This window comes from Calidris pugnax, unplaced genomic scaffold (assembly GCF_001431845.1).
Source record: "Calidris pugnax isolate Ruff unplaced genomic scaffold, ASM143184v1 scaffold13, whole genome shotgun sequence".
In the NCBI taxonomy this organism is placed as follows: Eukaryota; Metazoa; Chordata; class Aves; order Charadriiformes; family Scolopacidae; genus Calidris; species Calidris pugnax.
The window spans coordinates 22,616,835-22,636,712 of NW_015090810.1; the positions used below are offsets into that span (position 1 = coordinate 22,616,835).

At 36.5% G+C, this 19,878-nt stretch overlaps 1 protein-coding gene across 3 annotated transcripts in view; it reads right to left on the bottom strand.

Moving 5' to 3' along the window:
- ESCO1 (establishment of sister chromatid cohesion N-acetyltransferase 1) overlaps nucleotides 1–19,367 on the bottom strand; it is a 32,546-nt gene extending 13,179 nt beyond the window's left edge. For 2 of the 3 annotated variants that reach the window (XR_001411565.1, XM_014938746.1), the window contains exons 1-8: nucleotides 19,349–19,367; nucleotides 17,224–17,327; nucleotides 16,836–17,034; nucleotides 14,889–16,260; nucleotides 14,165–14,276; nucleotides 13,169–13,232; nucleotides 10,960–11,074; nucleotides 1,724–1,855 (exon numbers count right to left, since the gene is read on the bottom strand). Coding sequence is in view for 2 of the 3 variants with exons in the window: in XM_014938746.1 (XP_014794232.1) it covers nucleotides 1,724–1,855; nucleotides 10,960–11,074; nucleotides 13,169–13,232; nucleotides 14,165–14,276; nucleotides 14,889–16,260; nucleotides 16,836–17,032 (1,992 nt within the window). In the remaining variant the exon portion in view is untranslated. Of the gene's footprint in view, nucleotides 1–1,723; nucleotides 1,856–10,959; nucleotides 11,075–13,168; nucleotides 13,233–14,164; nucleotides 14,277–14,888; nucleotides 16,261–16,835; nucleotides 17,035–17,223; nucleotides 17,328–19,348 lie in introns of those variants that run through there. The other variant, XM_014938747.1, reaches the window with a different exon arrangement.
- Nucleotides 19,368–19,878: the final 511 nt, after the last annotated feature.

The window sequence follows — 19,878 nt, forward strand, 5'->3', positions numbered from 1 at the left end:
GGGGGGGGGGGGAAAGAGACAGGAATTTAAAGACTCATAAGGCTCCTTCCTTCGCCTCTTACTCTACAGTTTATGTTCTAGAATAGCCATCTAAATCATCACTCTTTAGCCATCTATGATGTCACAAAACACAACTAGAGTCTTAAAAGATTTCAGAGATAGAACTGTTTATGCACTGAACTGACGACACAAATAATTTCCTCAAGTACGCATTGTGTGAAGTTTTAAAAAGATGCCTAGTGACTGGGAAAACAATAGGGAAAGTTTATCTCAAATTAAAGGAATACCTTTAATTTCTACCGTTAGGAATACCTAACTTTCTACATAATTATTTATGACCAGCTTAAGGCAGTCTACTCTTTCACTTTTATGTCAATCATGTTGTTACTCCAAACATACATACAAGCGATAAAATTCAGCTCTTTCAAATTCCAAAAATATCCAAACTTCAGTGCAGCTTCCTACCTAGGTGAACATAGCAGCTTTAAGTAACTATTGAACTCATTTGCCAGCTCCTGTGCAAAAGTACTAACACCAACTTCTGTAAATCATGTTCACATCTCTGGTAACATTCAAGATCTGAAAGTACTTGGGAGTTGGGGAGGAAGAACAAACAGGAATAAAACAGGGAAATGCTGCCATTATAGCGTACTGCGTTCCATCACACTTTCTGCCCAGTCTCACCCGATGATGTAGCTAATGTGTATCAGAAGAGATCTTTCAAAATGTCTGGATTATTCCACAAGAACTAACAAAGAACAGAACAAATGCCAGAACTATTTACCCGATAGTTTCAAACACTTTAGCTATGAAGATATATCTTTATATTTGTAAGCAACGGGATAAAATTGAGCTTGAGATTGAAGAGTAGCCCAACAGCCATTTGGTACCTACAAGAAATGAATTGGTGGCCTCAGTTCAGTTATCCTGGAGGTCTTATCTACTCGAGTGTAGAGTACTGAAGGTAACATGTATGATAAAGAAAATAGACTTTGTGGCTTCGACTCTGAATTTCAGACATGTGAACAGGTATTTCCTTTAAGTCTTGTAATACCAGCTAGTGTGAAGTAGCTGATTTTACAATATACTTTAAATTGTATAAAATTTTTCATATCTGAGCTTTAATATGAGAGATATACTCAGATACAGCACATAAAATGAAGGTATGCAATAATACTTTGGACTTTATGTTTAAAGATTACAATCACACTATAAATTCAGTAAAGTTTCAATATACTATGAAGTTGTATCAGTTGGATTCCTAGGCAGTCTCTCTTCAAATTACACGTAATTAAGAAAAAGTAATTTAGAAGTCATCTAAGATTACCCGATTACACAAGCAGTACAATCAGCTCTTTATCTGACTATTAAGCTAACCATTGCAAACACCAGTTGTACTGAAACCTGTATTTAGCACTTTCAGAACAGTGACATTCCTTTGTTTTGCTGTTACCATCCTCCTTCCCCCCCCTCCCCGATTAGGGAACTGTAACAGAAAGAATACAATGGCAATGAAACACCACTATCCTACTAAATATTTTTATACATTACATATAACCTGTCTACCATGGCTCTTAAAAACATTTATTTCCCAAAGTAGATTATTCATGGCCTACTGTGATACTAAGCTATTAAAACACAACTTAATGCAATACGAATTGTAAGTAGTACACAGCAAATAAAAGATAATGCTTATGCCTTTAAAAAGATAAGGTTTTCTTACCACATATTTGACAGCACTTATGAACTGGTTATGAAATAGCAGATGTTGTGTTTCATCCTCTGGATTTGATGCAGTGTAAAGCATTCCACAAATATTACAGGAAATAGCTCCAAATCTCTTCTGTCCTGCATCCTATATTAAAAAAAAAAAGAAAAAAAAAAAAGAAAGGTATTTGTCAATTGCAAGCATAGTAAATACAGTTTAACAGAACTGATCAGACACGTCTTTTACAACTTATCTTCTGGAAACTCAACACAGAGGCTAAAATGGAGTGAAAGAACAAGTACAGAATTTAGAATGCCATCTTTCAAAAACCCTCAGAGTCTCAAAAAGAACAGGCATTAATCACAGAGCAAACTCTACCTAATATTAAAATTAGCTCCACCTCCATTATTTTTGAACAAATGACTTATTTTATGAAATACAAAAACCAGAATTATTCCTTTGTTACCCTATTTGCAGTAAACATAACCATCTTCCACAAAGAAAACTCCCAGATCCAGCTCAACATTATTTGTTTTTCCCTACAGTTCTGCTGCTCCTTGTCTTTTGGTTGTGAGTTGCTTTGAGGTGGGCCAAAGGTGAGTCATTTTACATCTGCAACAGCTGATCACTACCTTTTAGGTTTTTATGAAAACCAAACACTTCAAAGCAATCAAATAGCATTATGGGTTTTTATCCCTCTCTTCAGTGATTAAAACCTTCATTTAATATACTCTAAGGACTTAAGTTTAAACTATTAATTGGAAACAGGTAAGTATGATGTTTGACATGCTATCTTAATTGCACACAGTTCATAACACTCATTTTTCACACACTGGATAGTAGCTACAATACAAATGGAAGATCATACCATTTTACTTGTGACCGTTTATGTTATACCCTCCTACTCTAGAACCAACCATTAGCAAATTAAGGGCACTACTCAGTGCCTATTGCTTTGCTATTTATTCACAAAAATAGTGTTATTAATTTCAAAGTATGCTCAGATTAAGATGTCAGTGCTAATAAAGAGCGAAATGTCAGGTGCAGGGGGTACCTTTTGCAAAGAGCAAAAGAATAGCAGTTAGACTGAAGTCTCTAGCTGAAAAAAGCATGTTTTAAAGTATGTCTTAATGCTCAAATACATTGTATTTTTCTTTAACTACATTTGGAAATTTACTTTATATAAGCAGCAATAAATGTCAGTTTTAATCTATTTCAGCATATATCACAAAAATAGAGGAACAAAAAGTTATTTTCTACTCTAAAATAGGATACTATATATGCAAGAGATGACTTGAGGGTGTTTTTTCAAAGGAAACTGATATGTGTACCCAGATTGAAAGTGCACAATTTGCAAGAAAACAGATCACCTGAACTTTTTGAGTGCTTTCTGAGAGGTGAAAATATTTATAGTAAAAAAGCCTACTTTACAGAAGCCTACTTTACAGAAGAAAGCACTTTGCAACACAGTAAAAGTGTTTACGAACCATCTCCTACACCTTCCATCTTCAAAGATATATTTAACTGTGTCTAAGAGCTAGATGACAGCTCAGTTCTCCACACAACAGCAACTCATTTGAGGCAGTCATTAGTGAAATATAAAATGTAGGTATTGGTTTCTTTCCAAGACGAGACTAAAGGTACAATTGGCCAGACAAACTCAGAGTTAAACTTCTCTTGAAGAGTGCATATACGGAACTCAGCAAAAAGACAGAAGCTGAAACTGAGAAGCCATTGCTTTAACCTTACATTAATTTATATATTCCTACTGTATACAGAAGCAGAAACATGCATACATTAATTTTCTTTCAGAAAAAGGAAAAGATGAACCCTGAGGTTAGATTTGCAAAGTCAGAATAAGATGACATTTCTAAAGGTGTAAAAATTAAATCCAGCACATTTTATTTTACCTGCAGACTTCCTTTAAAGCAGCAATATAGTTCAAAACAGAGTACCAATCTGGCCACCAAAACACACAGCATTTTAAGGCTTTATACATTAAAGATGAAAAAAAGGGAGTACAGCAGGAAGGATGATGTATGGCAATTATCTTAGGATGAACCAATTGAACCGAACTTAGTAATTCCTATCCTGAAGACGGAGCACATAATCCCCTATATCTAGGGTAGGAAAAGTGAAGAGGAAGTCTACTTTGATGCTTGGAATATACTTCAAAAAAAAAAAAAAAAAAAAAAGACATGTAAATTAGAAAATCAACTACATCAAGCACCTCTTAAAATACTTAGCACATATCAGTACTGCAGTAAGTCCAAAAAACATTTTCTGTTCATATGATCAAGCTAAAGTATCTACTAGTTTACTACTAAAAATCTCAAGCCAAAAAAAAAAAGGCCTAGCTACGTACAAAGTAATCAAAAAACATGAGGCAAGGATATCCTCAAAGTTGGCAGGCTCCTTAGCTTATCCCATTTGCCTTGTAAATACATATGTCATTTTGCAAGTCTCCAGGAACAGGTAATTCCCCCAGAATAGTACTGCCATACTATATTTTACAGTCTGACTTTCTTGGATGTTGCTAGTATCAGTAGGTTTGGGGGGGATTTTTTGTTTGGTTTTTGTTTTTTTAAGGATTTCACTGATACTACTATTTTTACAAGCATTCAGTTGTATCAATGGGCTACACACACAGGTTAGTATTTAAAACCTGTTATGTGAATATCAGAAAAAACACACTGTAGTATCTAAAGCAATCTTTTGAACTCTGTAGCCTTAATAAATGCTGACTATACTTTTTAGTAAATACTTTGCACTGAAATACTATTTTAAAGCCACACCACAGGACATAATGCTTCAGCCAAAAAAAAAAAAAAAAAAAGCAGCTTTGTAAATCCAGTGCAAACTACAACAAAAAAGAAAAAAACCACACAGGACGTGCAAAATAAAGTCAGGAATTATGAAGAATGCATTTTTGTACTTTAACAAAACATCTACAGAATGTGACTATTTTTAACCTGATATCGTTGCATAAGCAAAAGTGGAAAAGGCATGCATCAAGAGGGAAAAAGTACTCCCAAACGGTAATACTGCATTAAAGTTTGCCAGTCCTTCATAATGGGGAGGGTGGAACAAAAAAAAAAACCCCAAGAAACACACCCCCCCAAAAAACCCAACCAAGAACACCTTATGCACCACATACGAGGATAAACAAAAACTTAAAACTGGGATTTGGGGGGAAAAAAAACATTCTTCTCAGCAAACATCAGATGCTGAGCGCTGGAGAATAAACTGACAACTTGTCACAACTAGAAAAAGATGTAAGAGGTTTGTCTCTCAGAACTTAGAGAAATGTTTTTCAGAGCAATATTTAAGAAAATGTGGGGTTGCAGGCAGAAAAATGAGTTACTATTTAAAACTCAATTTTCTAAGCAGTAACAATAAAGAGCAAGGATACTTTTATTTCCTAAGCAAATTAAGCATTCCTGACAGCTCAGACAATGCTCATTAATATAAGCACAGGATGTATGTGATCCACTGTTGCAAGGCTCACTGTAATTGAACATTGCGACAATGTTGCCTACATCTCCAGAAGGGTTTCTTAATTCTGTGTTAGACAGAAAGAAAAGTCTTACCAATATCTTCTCTGAGAAGGTGCATGTCTGCTGATCCTCCATATGTGGAATAAGGAGCCCTGCAAGCAAAAAAGGCATTTGGTGCCTCTGTAGGAGATGAAAAGGGGCCCCTTTTTTTCCTCTCTTTTTTTTCTTTTCTTTTTTTTTTTCCTTTCTCTCTCTCTTCAGACACAGATTAGGTCACCTCCTTCTTGATTACCTAGTGTTAGTTAGAGGAAGATTGTTTTTTCCTCAAGTCTTTTCACAGAACAAAGAACAAAACCCAGCCATAGAAACAGGCAGGCTGGAAAGGAAATACAAGAGCAGGAAGAAACAACACAAAGATTTTTGAGTTCTCCATGGAAAACAAAAAGGTTAAAGAATGCTGTTTCAACGAAAGATGCATTCAAGACTGAACCTGATGGGTAGATCCCCTTGCTGACCAGGAGGACCAGAAGACATGACCCAACTCAGAAACAAGTTTCACTTCAAAATGAATACTGTGGAATTTAAAAAACCACGAACCAACCAACCAAAAAAAGGCAAAAAACCCCGCATCACGAGTACCCATCTTTCTGAAAAGCTATTTTAATAATCCAAAGGATATAAATCAACTTCAAAGTTTCATAACTGATATATCTAATTTTATTTAACATATTTGAAGAGTGAAAATGGAGGGTCATAATGAAATGATACCCTCACTGGTCATTAGCTAAAGCCATATGAAAAAAAAAAAACAAGTCAAACAAATTTGCACACTACAATGGACAATTAATCCCTTCTTGACTCATATAAAAACATTATTCAAGAACGTTACAGAGAGTGTTTCAATGTCTACTGGTTTTGGCTGGGATAAGGTTAATTTCCTTCACAGCAGCTGCTACAGTGCTATGTTTTAGATGTGTGACCCAAACAGTGTTGATAACACAGGGATGTTTTAGCTAATGCTGATTAGGGCTTGCACAGCATCAAGGACTTTCCCGCTTTCCACACTGCACCATTAGCAAGGAGGCTGGGGGTGCACAAGAATTTGGGAGGAACACAGCTAGGACAGCTGACCCCAAGTGACCAGAGGGGTACCCCATACCACATGGCATGGCATCATGCTGGGAATGAAAAGCAGGACAAATGCCATCAGACACAACCCACCTGAATTGGCTAGAGAAAGCTGGGTTGCTGCAGTGAAGTAGAAATGGGAAGGAGTGATAAGAAGAAAGGATGGCCATTGCTGCGCCCCTGAGAGCAGGGCTGTCCCAAAGGGTAAAGCTTGTGCAGGAAGAAAGAAAGAGTGACTGTTCTCAACTAACAAACTCCCTCCCCAGTCACTTATGCAGTAACCACTGCCTTGTTTTTACTGGGATTACAGGAAAGAAAATAGGTAGTACTTCAGTAATGCGAACAACAAAACATTGTCCAAAAGCTATTCTCCAGTTCTTCAGAGAAACTGCCAACCAGACTATACCAGTTTGAGAAAGAAAACAGCAACTTGAGATGATCGTTATGCAACCTTCTTCAGGCTCATTAAGAAAACACTTTTACACTTACTATTTCAACTGAGAGTTGTGTTTTCATCTTAAATCAAAATATTTCTCTCGTATTACCTATCTCAGTCAAACAGGAAACTAGGTTCAAGCTTAACCAGAATATACGCAAAGAAAAATTCAAATATGATACCCAAATGTGTAAGTTGAATTAGCCTGCAAACTACTTCCACATATAGCACCAATTCAAACCTCAGAATCAAAAGCACTTTCTATCAACCAATCCTGATCCATGCATTTGCAGCTACTTATAAGGATCATCTACATTTAATCATGTTTGCTTGCATCCAGGCATTAACTCAGATCTCTAGAAAGGCAAAAAAGTCTGTAACACTATACTATATCACCCCAGTGACTTGTTTTTGCTATTCATTCTTTTTACATGTCCTTTCCTAAAATTGATGAGTATCTTTTTCAAAAGACTAGCTTAATTTTCAAAAGAACACATTTCCCTAGTGGCATAAAATGGAAGCAGTATCCCTGTACTTCATAGGTCATTATATAGAACATTTCTTTGTAGCGTTAATGTTTTTATCAGGTCCTATTTTTATGGTCAAAATTTTGTCCTAGATCTGGCAGGCAAGCAGAATTTTTACAAGAAGCAAACAACTGACTTTTCTTGTCTTGGATGTACAGCATATCTCATTTTATGAAAATTGAAAACATATGCTTTGCACACTTGTTATTTCTTTCCATTTCAGAAGTTAAGGGAACAGATGATTTCATATTCAGGTTCTCATATTTGCACATCAGATTCAAGTGGGGAAAAGTACTGGGAAAGTAAAGAACAATTTTAGTGCATTACTCTATAAGACTGTCAATATGGAGCTTCATGTAACCCATCAACCTACCCAGCGAGCATTTAAATGCAGTGTAAGAGGGTACAGTTCACAAACATTCAGAACAGACTACTTCTCTGGATTTGGAATATAACTTCTTTTTAGCCTCAATTTCTTTCCTCCAGAAAAACAGATCATAGTACTTGGTCTGAACCTAAATCTTTGCACATCACTTCAAACACCACTGTTTCCTGTCACTGTTTGTTTTAAGAAGTCTGTTGCAGCACTAGATTCCTTGCTGTTTTCAGCTGAAGATCTATGCTCTGAAGAGACTTGCTTTTAAGATGTGTGACAGCAAGCAAGTCTGAAGAAAACAGAAACAACTCATCTTTTGTCTTAGATATACCTCTACAAAATGAAGATAATTTCATGTCTGAAAGCTGCTCAGATAACTACATGATGTGTACCAAGAAAGAGAATAGTGCAAGTTCAGCTACTAAATATTTCTTCTACAAACTGAAGTTGTATTATTCTACAGTTCTGTTACAGTCAAATAGCCTTAAAGCTTGTTAAAGATTATATTATTTAGGAAAAATAGAAAATTAATCTATTTGTTTCAGCAATCATATTGTAGAAGGAAGGTAAAATACATCATTAAGGATTAAATATAAAAAAATAAAGCATAACGTGAAAAACAAAGACAAGTTTTACCATAACATCTCTCTAAACATAGTTCAGGAAATGAAAAGGTTCGAATACAGACAGTATTGTAACATCCCAGACTCTGAGCCTCAGATACTAGAAAACCAATTAAAAGGACAGATGTTGAACTTGAATTCAAAAGACAAGGAAAATTCAATAGCAAAAAACCAGCAAAACAAAGATAGCGTATCATACGGTGAGTCAAACTAAGCCAAACTAATTTTTCCTCTTAAGTTACAAGAACAAAAAAAGGATTCTGTACACATTAAGATGGGCTGGCTTCAAAGATCTCCTAAAGAATCAGATCTCATGGTACAGAGCCCAAAATTGCACCTTTCAGGCATTTTGGTTTTTAAAAAACTGTAACAAAGTGCAAGTTAAACATTCCTTGCTAAGAACAAAAGCATGACGTCCCAACTTTGCTCAAGGTAAAGAAGAATAATGAAACTACTTCTCTTAATACAATGTGCCAGAACCTTGAAATAAAAATGATTTCTAGCTATTAACTATAAAATTTTTTACAGGCACTATAAATGCTAATACAAGTGATTTGGCTGTGTGCAGTAAGACTTCTCTGTGTAGAGGAGAAATTTCAACCTGAACAGCTTTTAAACCAAATGAATCTTTCCTCTGTTCTCAGAGGATCATTACAGAAGTACATAAACTCCTCTGAAAGTCTTGCAAACAAAATTATTAATTACAAAGTGTACCTTATTTTATTACATGTACTTAATCCCCAATCTTTTGGGTGTTTGTATGAGCAAAGTCTGGTACTTTAGAAGTCAATTTAGTGATTTTTCCCTTCCAGATGCTAACAGAAGCTATTCTAGACATAACTATGTCTCGTCTCCACAGTAACTAATGTCAAGGATAGTATTTTACAAAATGGCTTCACAAATATTTGGGTTCCTATATATGTTTTGACAATGCTAAAAGCAGTTTTTCCCCAGGTAAAAGAATAACAGCAATACCTTACCTAATGCTCTCTTGCTAAAGAGAGCCAGAGGCAGTACCAAAATGCCCTTTCAAAACAATAAAAAGCCTACTCTGAACTCAATGAAATCGAAGTGAAATAGATCTGTATGAAGTGCTCAAACACATTAGATATTATTAAGCTGTTACTTTCACAATTAAAAATTAAATACAGTGCTCCCTTCCATTTTCCAGAAATACACACAGAAAACAAGAAACTAGGTCTCTCCCATTTTCCCCAGTTTTCTTCATTGATGACCCATTCTTTATATTCTATAATTTTGCCAGGTAAACAACTGAAAACTTTTACTGTTGAATACCTAGAGAAAAAAAATATCACTCTCTTAATTTGGGCTGAAAACAAGAGTATAGTCAATATGGTGCAAAAATTTTTTTTGTATGAATACTGTAGAGGAGAACTACAGAGCCTCTATTCAATAGCTAAGCAGAAAGTTATGTATTTCTTGTCAAAGATCCTAGCATCTCTTCAGTCAAGTTCTATTACTGTATGAGCAAAAATTAAGTTAGCTTTACTGAAATGAAAAGGAATATCCTCATAGTCCTTTTAATATAGTTAAGATATTTAATCATGCATTCTAACCGTTGGTTAAATGAGTTTCAAAGAGGCAACAGCTGAAATACCTCACGAATGTTAGATACAGTTCACTTACCCTTTGACTAGGCATTCAAGTGCCTAGATCTGTATTACTTTAGGCAAATTAGGATATGCTTATTAATTTAGTCCTCAGAAGCTTTGATTTTAAAATATTTCAGTATGGATATAAGACAGTGTTCAAAATTCACCTGGTTCTATTTCGGTTAATATTTTTATGTGCATAATCCATGTATTACATGAAAAAATACAATTTAGCTAGACTACAAGTTATATATGTGAAATTTTTTAATTTTGTAAGTAGCTTACTACAGAGTCCTCCTTCCTAAGGGCCCGGATTCCTCTCCCTCTGTAGCTTCCCAACTCTAGCCTTTCATTTCTCAAGGATTATCCAGTGTGTGGATTATTAAAAACACAAAACGAAACACAACGAAAACCTCAAATTGTTTCACTATAAAGTTGTGTAATTCTACAGGATAGAAAAATGACAGTGCATCACACTCTTACTTCTCATTTTGCATTTTATTGTTTTAAAAGGGATACTAGCATTTGGTAGTCAATAGCAAAAAAGAATAAGAACAAATAAGCAAACTAGCATTCCTGCTTGAATATCATGGTGAAAATGAGTGCATCCACAGGAAAATCTTTAAGCTTATCTCAGAACAATGGGCATTTGAATGATGCAGGAATAAATCTGCTGATATTAATTTTGCACGCAATCTTCCAGATGCACCTCACCCTAGAATTCTGAAATTTTAAGAAACTGAAATTTTGCACATAAGGCAAGCTCATTCTCCCTAAAACTGTATTTTTACTCAACAGCCATTCTATTAAAAAATACAAAAACTTATTTTAACAGAAATCACCTTTAAATATTAAGTCTGTCTGCCACCATTTTTTCTACAAATACTGAACGACGACGTAGTACAGGTTCTACTTTCTGAAATCATTTACAATGTCAATAATAGTATGTATAAGTATGATTTTTAGACAAGTTCATAAAAAACACAGCACTGCAAATTCAAAAGTAATTTATCTGAGAAGCTATAAGCCTTACTAAAAGGGTATTACTTACTATGATCAGCTGCTTATCGCCATCTCTTCCTGCTTCTTTTAGCTTCTGAATATGTTCCTCAGACTGTAGGACATTACCGCATTTTGATGCTAATGAAGGATTTGACAATGGAACCCTTGAAATATAAATATATTTCATGTTAAAAAAGGGACTGCTTATACGTGTCATCCTAAATACTTAAAGCCATTGTGATTAGTATAACTAAACTTTAACAAGATGCAAATCCACATTAATTACTGAAAACACAGTCCTATATGTTTTAATTTGTAATTCAAATGGAAAAATAAGGAAATAGATGGATTAACCAAAAACTACAGTTTGTGACTAGCCTAACTGCAAGAAATTTTTTTTAATGAAAAAAATTAAAATATTAAATTTATAATCAACTGGGGTAGGTTAGTCCCAACCATTAACACAAGCATTTAACTAAGGTATTTTCAGAGCATGACTTATGGTGCCCAGTGCTATGTATTTCCTATGTAAGGTTTAGGTTTCCGGTTTTAGGTATAATACATCAGGCTGCTAAGGCAGACCATATAGATATAAACACAAATATAAGTTGGTCGTATAAAACAGATCTCCTGAATCTCTCAAATTCAATTCAAACATATTCTCTTCTAATGGCTGGCAGTGAAGGGAGGGAGAAGAGGACCTGTGGAATAAACGGATGGGTATCACCAGCATCACTCATTCAGTTTATGTCTCCCCTTGTCGTGACTGAAACAAACACTGGAAAGTACTATAATACTTCAAAAACAAAGTTATTCTATGAACTTGCTACTATATTCAGGGGAAAAATAACATTAATTCCAGGTTTGGATTAAACTTGTGGAGATCACCAAGACAAAACGTCTAAAAAAATAGTTGTATTTCAACTAGGTATTTACATATTTTCTGTTTCTCAGCAAACTAAAGATACAGGGCCAAACACTTAATTGTAGCAGCTGCTGTAGTACACATAGTGGGTTAATTCAGTGAGCTTTTTCTAAAATAAAAACTCTTGCCAGACATTTTTAAAACAGCATTTTTTGTGCTAAATCAGAGCTTATTTTTTTATACCTGTCATGTGCCCCAAGATTTGTATTAGGTACCTACTTCAGGGTTTGCCTTTTCCCACTGCAACTGCTTCTTACAAAGCCCTAAACAGAGCTACACTGTAGATATGGACATTCCTCTACGTTCTGACAAGAGTATCACAGAAACAATGATGGTGTAAATCTTGGGTAGCATACGGAAAGCAGGGTAAGAAAGCTCTCACAAGAAAAATATATACCCAAATAATAATAAAGCAATATTGCCTTGTTCAGCTAATAAAGTTAATGAATTTGAGTAGATACTACAAAGCCGTTTGGCAGTTGAGAATAAAATATATGAAAAATCAAAGTTATTGTAATATTTACTGAAAAATCTAAAAATATTAATTTAGATAGTTTCACATCTACCTTACGACCCATCATCTGCGGAATTCCATAGTAGTAGAGTTTTTCAACATGTACAAAAGGGCAGGTTAGTCAGAATTGTTAATCTGGACTCAGGTGTACTGAAAATGTACTGCATCACTTCTTCTTGTCTCCATTATGAATATAGAAAACAGTATGAATGTACTAACCACTGTGCCAACTACATAGCTGCTTAAGGTATCAGGTACAAAAAAAATTACGGTATTTAGCTTGTAACTGGCTAAAAGCAGAGATTATGTCAGGATTGCTCAAAAACTACAACAGTCAACACCATCAGGGATAAACATAAATTTGAACTCTTAGTAATAAGAACAAGAATCATTTTTTTATATGGCAGCTGACACCGTCACTTCACAGCAATCACAAAACAATCCCAAATTAAATCTTCTCTTCCTCAAGAAATAATTCACTAAGTGAAAACCACATGGTAAACCCTTCCCATACCCTCTGGTTATCATCTGATTTGAAGAGACCATTAGAAATGTTTTTCCAACTCCATTAAACTCTAACTTTTTAAAATAAATGTGCAGTTGCAAGTATATTAGTATCTTGCTTAATAGTTTTCTTAACAAAATAAGAACACCCCTCAGTAACTGCGTAAGATGAAAGTCTATTTTTATTAAGGACAAGTCACTTATCTGAAACTGAAAGTCGAGGCTAGGAAACAACAAAACAGTTAGTCTTATAATAAAACCTCTCAAAATTCCATGGAAAGTTACTTTAATTTCATAACATATGAATTACTATACCTGTTCTCAGTTTCAGAAGTTTGATTTGTAAATGAAGTTTGCGTCACCTGCTTGGGAGCCAAGCCTACAATTAATCAAAGAAAGATTATAACTTCATTTTTCAGTTGCAAAGGAAATTCAAGCTACACTACACAAACAGTGATTTGCAAAAACACAGAATCATAGAAATGAATCATAGAATTGCCTGGGTTGGAAGGGACCTTTCAGATCATCTAGTCCAACCATCTACCTGACACTGACAAAACCGATCACATTTGAGTCTGAATTTCTGGTTGTAGCTGCTGCACACCAGCAATCTGTAAACTGGACTGAATTTGTTCGTGGCCAATAAAAAAAAAAGATACAACCTTGAGGCAGTGTTCAGATGTTTCTACATATATACTTTAAAAAATATGCAATTTTCTTCAGCATTTCCACAGCAGTTCTACAGAGCAGTTTGCCAGCGGCTAAACAAGGCCAGTAGTGAAACTACATATGAGTTTAAATCTGTTTATTTCAGATAATTTATAATTATTTATAATTTTTATATATATATAATAATTTATAAAAAATATTTAAATCAACCCCAGTATAAATAGCTCTATGTATAGTATTAGAATCATAAACGTGTAGCATGCCCCCATCCAAGGTGTGTTTTATGACACTTAAGGAAAAGAAACAACCAAGAACAGCAAGAGAAAGAAAAAAAGCTTTTTTTACATTCTCTTAACAGTGCACTCAAAATCAAACAAAAAACCAAAAAAAAATCCAAAAAACCCTCAAAACCAAACGCAAAACAATGAAATATTAAGAGGAAGTTAATGAAGAGCTACGTTAGTGATCCTTCAAAACCATTTTTCAGTCAAACGTACTTGTGAAATGTACTGGTGAACAGTTCCAAACCCAGAAGTTTAGTTTTGAAACAAGAGTATCTTACTCTGTGAAGAACTCCTCTGAAATGAAGACTTACGCTTCCCGTGTAACTAGTCAGAGGAAAAATTAGCAGTAGATAGTTACCTTGAGGTTCACTTTCTCCAGGCTCTTTTTTCAATTGTTTTGGGGGTTTGGGAGCTGTAACACACTTTACTGGAGAACTTTCTGGACTTGTTTCCAAATGTAATCGAAAGTTCTAAACAAAACAGAAAACATTAAACAAAATCCCAGATTATTTAATGCCTCTAACCTATTAACAAAAATCACTGAGTTCACTGAGTTTTAACATCTTGAATGCAGCACCAGTTTTCTGATTCCTATGTTATTTTAGGCAAACAAAATACAACTGATTAGCTGGTCCATATTGAAGCTCACGGTACTAATTTTGAAAAAAATTAGTTTTCTTCTACATACAAGCTTGTAAAATACTTCCTACACCAGTATTTTGTCCTTAAGATCTTAAATTTTAATAGAAGTCTATTCAGATAGAGAACACTCTTTCCCCCTCTCATTTCTTTTAAGAACAGAACAGCTATGCAAGCTTAAGTGATGAAAAAGTGTCCAGTCTCCTGCTCGAGCGGGAAACTTATCGATCAACATTTAGTTAGGTGTAACAGATTCATTTTCCAGCTTACTATCATCCCATCTATGACAACACACCAGTAAAGGATCTTTAAAACACTTGAAAATTTTAAGTTACTGTAAAATAAAGTCATTGTTACAACAGACTTTCTCAGCATGGCACCCTCAGAAAACAGAACAGATTTAGAACACCCTCCCACCATACACGGTAATTAAAATGACTTACCTCATCTGGTCTTGGCTCACATAAATGTTTTGTCAAATTACGCAACAAACCATTTTCTGCACCTCTCTTTGTGGGCTGTTTCATTTCTAATGTCACTTCTTTAGCTCCAGCTCTTTCAGATGAAGGATCTGATTTCTCCTGCACACAAGTTGCACTTTCATTCTCAGAGAGTCCTGTTATTGACAGCTTGCCTTGTGCCTTTGAAAGCTCTGCTTCTGTAGATATTTGACTTGCCTCTGAAACTTCAGGGTAATCTTTTAACAAAGAAAGCCTGGGGGCATTTGCAGAATTTAAGTTACTTTGCTTTATGTTACTAGCTTTCAGTAATTTAATTTTGGTCCATTTAGAGTTTTTACTTGAAGAATTATTTCTACCATTCAGAGTGCATTTGACAGGCATTGCTTTTTTGCTAGGGAAAAAACGTTTGCATTGAGTACTTTGAGTAGGTTCTTTCTGAGTAAGCGTTTCACTTTGTTGAAGCTGTACGTCAGCAGGCTTTTCTTCTGTTTTGCCATCCTCAGCATTAGGGGAATCCTTTTTTACCTCTACTGTATCTGACTCAATCTCACCTGCAATTTCTTCACAAAGTTCAAGGATGCTTACCCTTTTGGATTTTGCATCGTTCTCTGGTTGCTCAGCCACATTTGTTTCACTTACAGGCGGCTGTGAAATCTTTTTTGGTTTTGTACTGGTTTTTACATTCTGATGCATTTGTTGCTTTTCCTTATTGACCGTCTTAGAATTTGGCTTCAGAGAATCTGTTTCTGCTTTCTTTGTGTTCTTAGGTGTAGGAGACACAGGGCCCGTTTGGTCTTTCTTAACTTCCTGAAGACTCTTATCAGGACATAATGATGACCCTTGGAGGGTGTGTTGCAAGCTCTTGGAATTATCATTTTTATTACCTGCTTTACATTTTTTCTCTTTCAGAGAGCTGGTCACTTCTACATGTATTTCTTTATCCTCATTTGTATTGTTTGGCTTTGTTTTTGTGTTTTTCTGTTCCGTTTTTTCTCCAGCAGATTTAAGTACTTTTGCTGCAACACTCTGAGCAGGTCTTTTTGCTTGGCTACTTTGTTTAACTTCCGAAACTTTTGCTTCTTTAACTTCTCTGCTGCGCAGGGATCTTGCTGGTACATGTACATGTGTTAACTGTTGCAGCCTCTGTGATCTTCTCATTACTGGCTCATTTGGCGTAGTTGCACATTTTGACTTAGGAATTTCTTGCACACATTTTTTCTGGCATACCTCCTTATTTTTTGTAGATTTAGGCTGCTGTTGGACCTTTTTTTCAGGTACTGTTTTATTATTTGAGTTGAGTGCTGATGATCTTGTAGTCATGCGCGTTCCTAGTTCAGGTTCATTGGTGTCATCACTGAAAGATTCAAATAATGTTTTTTTTCAGCATCCAGAAAGCAGAATTTGTCATAAGACTCTTCTCATTCCTACTAGCCCCTGCCTCTAACTTTTTTTTTCTTTTTTAAAACAGTAGATCTTACACCCTTGATACTTTTGGAAGAATTTTTTCTAGAATCATTCTAAAAAGACTTCATTTCCACCTGGTTACTCTTAGGTATAGTACTTAATTATTTTTATGCATGGCAAGACTGAACTATGAAGCCCAGATGAATGCTTTTTAACATCTCTAGAAGTTTTTAATTGTGGATATTTGTGGCTTTCAAATGAAGTATTACCTTATACAGTATTAGATTATTTTTGCTTCAGAATCTTTTCTGGAGGAAGTCTTTCAGGATTTTGAGACACTAACATAGTGCCAGAGTAAGATCATGTAGCAGATATATACTTAGTGACTTAATGCTGATCTTCTCACTAGTACTATTTAAACATGTAGCTGTATCTTTAATTCAAATTACTCTCTTTAGATTGCTTCTGCACTAATTTAGTTTAGGAAGATAACCTCGAACAATTACTTGTTTTTTTATCACTGACCTGTTTGATTTGACAGAAGTTTTGAGCACAGTTTTCTCCTGTACCGCACACTGACTAGGCTTTGATTTATTTGAGACATGTTTTGTATCTGACACCTCTTTTTCCTTCTTCGCTGATGACGGTTTGCTGTTCTTGTCCAGCTTTGGACGTTTAGCAGAAGGCTCCACTAACATAGACTTCCTCTTCTGAGCTGCCATTTCTGTAAAACACAATAATTGATACAGCTTTTAGAGCTTCCGTCCACTGTTGTTACTGTGTCAGTTACTATAAGCAAGGATTTGCCCATTTTACAAAATAAGGTAACTAATACTTGCTTTTCCTCTTAGAGGCAGATCAGAAAGCAAATCATCAAAGCAACCTCAAATCAAATTATGTTTATTTTACTTACAGGTTTTTACAAGAGGCAATCGATGTTTAGGCCAAAGCAACTTATCAAGGTGTGCCAAGAGCATTCCTTATGCATATGCTTACGAACAGGATGTTTCATTCCACCTATGAAAAATAAAAAATGTTCATGCAGTAAGTGCTTCACTAACTTCCTTGTCAGACTCTGAATCTGGCATTCCCACCCTCTTCCATCTCTTCAAACATTCCTTAGCTTTAAAGTTTCTTTGATAATCAATTTTAAAAAAAAACAAACTAAAAATTTTATTTCCACATCCAGTCATTTTTGGCATTTTGTTGTCTTAAGCATTACCCTTTTACCTTTCAAAAGGTGGCAGATATAGTACCATTTGAAAGGAAGTTTCTCAGCCTTTCGCATTTTTCCAGAAAATAGTACGCTGCTCTCTTTCACACTCCGCAAAAAATGTGGACCTGCTGTCAATCCAGTCCCTCACAGCAACAGTGAATAAATCCATTAGACTCTACCAAGTTTTGTGGCTGCTACTACAGAACTTCATAGACATCAGCAACTGCCTGTAATTATACCTCCTCGTATGACTTAAGCTAGAAATCAGAGACAGAAAGCCTAGAAAGCACCATTATTTGAGACGTTTGCCTTGGGTAGTTAATGATGTCTTCATGAGAACCAAAATGATGTTAATGATGCAGAAGTTAATGCGCACAAGAGTCTGAAAACTTGCAGAGATCCTCAGAAAAGGGTCTTCACAGATTCTGTTCATCATACCTTTCACATCTATTTGTGGCTTCTGAAACTTTGAAGTTATCTTATTCAGAGACACTGTTTTTGCATCATGGCATAAGCAGTAGTTGTTCAGCCAAGTTTCCCTAATATCTTTTTAAAATTAAATTTACTGGAAGACTCAGTGCCCAGAACTTCCATATCACCTTTTTAGGTCAAGGTTTTTATCTATTACGTTTGGCCATTGACAGACTGACAAAGAAGTATTTCTGAACAAAATTATATTACTTTTCAAACCTTAACTAATCTGATGTTAAATTTGACAGATTTTAAGGTCAAACAGGAACTTTAAGCAACCAGTTGTGTAACGCAGACCAGATACTTTCATTTCAACTACAGTAAGCCTTCCAGTATTGACAAATGCATATCTTTCTCTAACAATTTGAAAGATGCTTACATTAAGCTCCTTTTAATAATTAATTATCCAAAAGGAAAAAAGTAAAGAGCTGTACTTTTTCTTTCAGATTTTAATTTTCTTTAAACCCATTTTCATTTACCCACTCTTTTATGAAGACACTTCTAACCACACAGGACTGATAATGCTCGCATTTCAGACCTTAATGCTGTCTTCTTACTTTCTCCTTTAAAGAAGCTGCATGACCAGCAACTCGTATTTGAGATAGAATTTAAGAACACATTCAGGGAAGAAATCTCTAATCGCACTTTTTGTAGTGCTATTTCCATGTCTCGCACTGAGCAGCAGGTAACAGAATTTGCATGCCTTACTTCTAATGGCTCGTGAGCTCCATGGCACTTCACAAGCCTACGGGTTTCCACTAGTCAAAGATTATCTGTCAGAGCCGCGGTATAGCCACTCACACTGAAAATAACAGCTCTAATTGCTGAATCTTCAGTCATATATTTTCTTACTTTAGAGTACACCATTAACTCTCACAATTTGAGAGCATCACGACACACACCGAACACACCTAGACCTTCTTGGGGTTTTTTCCAGACGTACACAGACATCACTCTCAGCATGGCATACTCAAGAAAGACTTTCAAGTACAAAACAAAAAAATATAATCCTTCCCTCACTGGTATTTCTTCTCGGAACACTGACAAATACACTCTCCTCCTACAAAGAGGACTAGCTCTCTAATAGTCATTTCTTTCCTGCTAATACTTTGCACAGCAGAGCAAGGACTTTTCCAGCCGTTCAAGAACTGGCAGTTTCTGCCCTGAAAAAGTCCCCTTTAGTAAAAGCTGGATTACGGAAATAAGGGAAGACACAGAAGTGGAGGAACAAAACTACACACCAAACAAAGGTTTCGGTGCAATAAGTAAAAAGAGAAGCTCGTAACTCCCACACCCTCGATTCCTTAAAGCAGGAGCAAGTCCTTGGTCTCTGCTGAGACCGGGGGCCCACCTGCTTGACAGGGTGCTGGGGTCTCACACGGGGAGAGACTGTCACCACAAGAACCCCGCAGCCCCCGCGCCTCGACTGCCGGCAGAGACCCCCACGACGGAACTCAAGAGGAAGGAAGAAAAGGGAAGGGCCTCCGAGCGTGGCCCGGTGTCATCCGCCTCAGCGCCCCACCGTGACAGCCCTCCCGGAGCGGGGCCTGGCCGGGAGCCCCTAAACCCGGCCCGGCCCTCCTCAGGCCCAGGCCAGCGTCAGGCGGGGGCCGCGGAGAAGACACCGCCAGCTCCCACTCGCGAGGTGTCGGCCCCGACAGAGTATCGCCCGCTCTACCCCCACCACCACCACCATCACCGAGGCGGCGGCGGCGGCCGCCGGCAGGCCCGCGCACGGGCGGCGGCCGGGGACGGGCAAGGCCTGAGGAGGGAGACGCCGGCCTTTCGGCCCCGGCGGCGGGGGCAGACGGGCACCGCTCCGCGCCGGGCTACGGATCGGGGCGGAGGGGTGGGGGTGGGCGAAGGGCTGAGGGAGCCGCT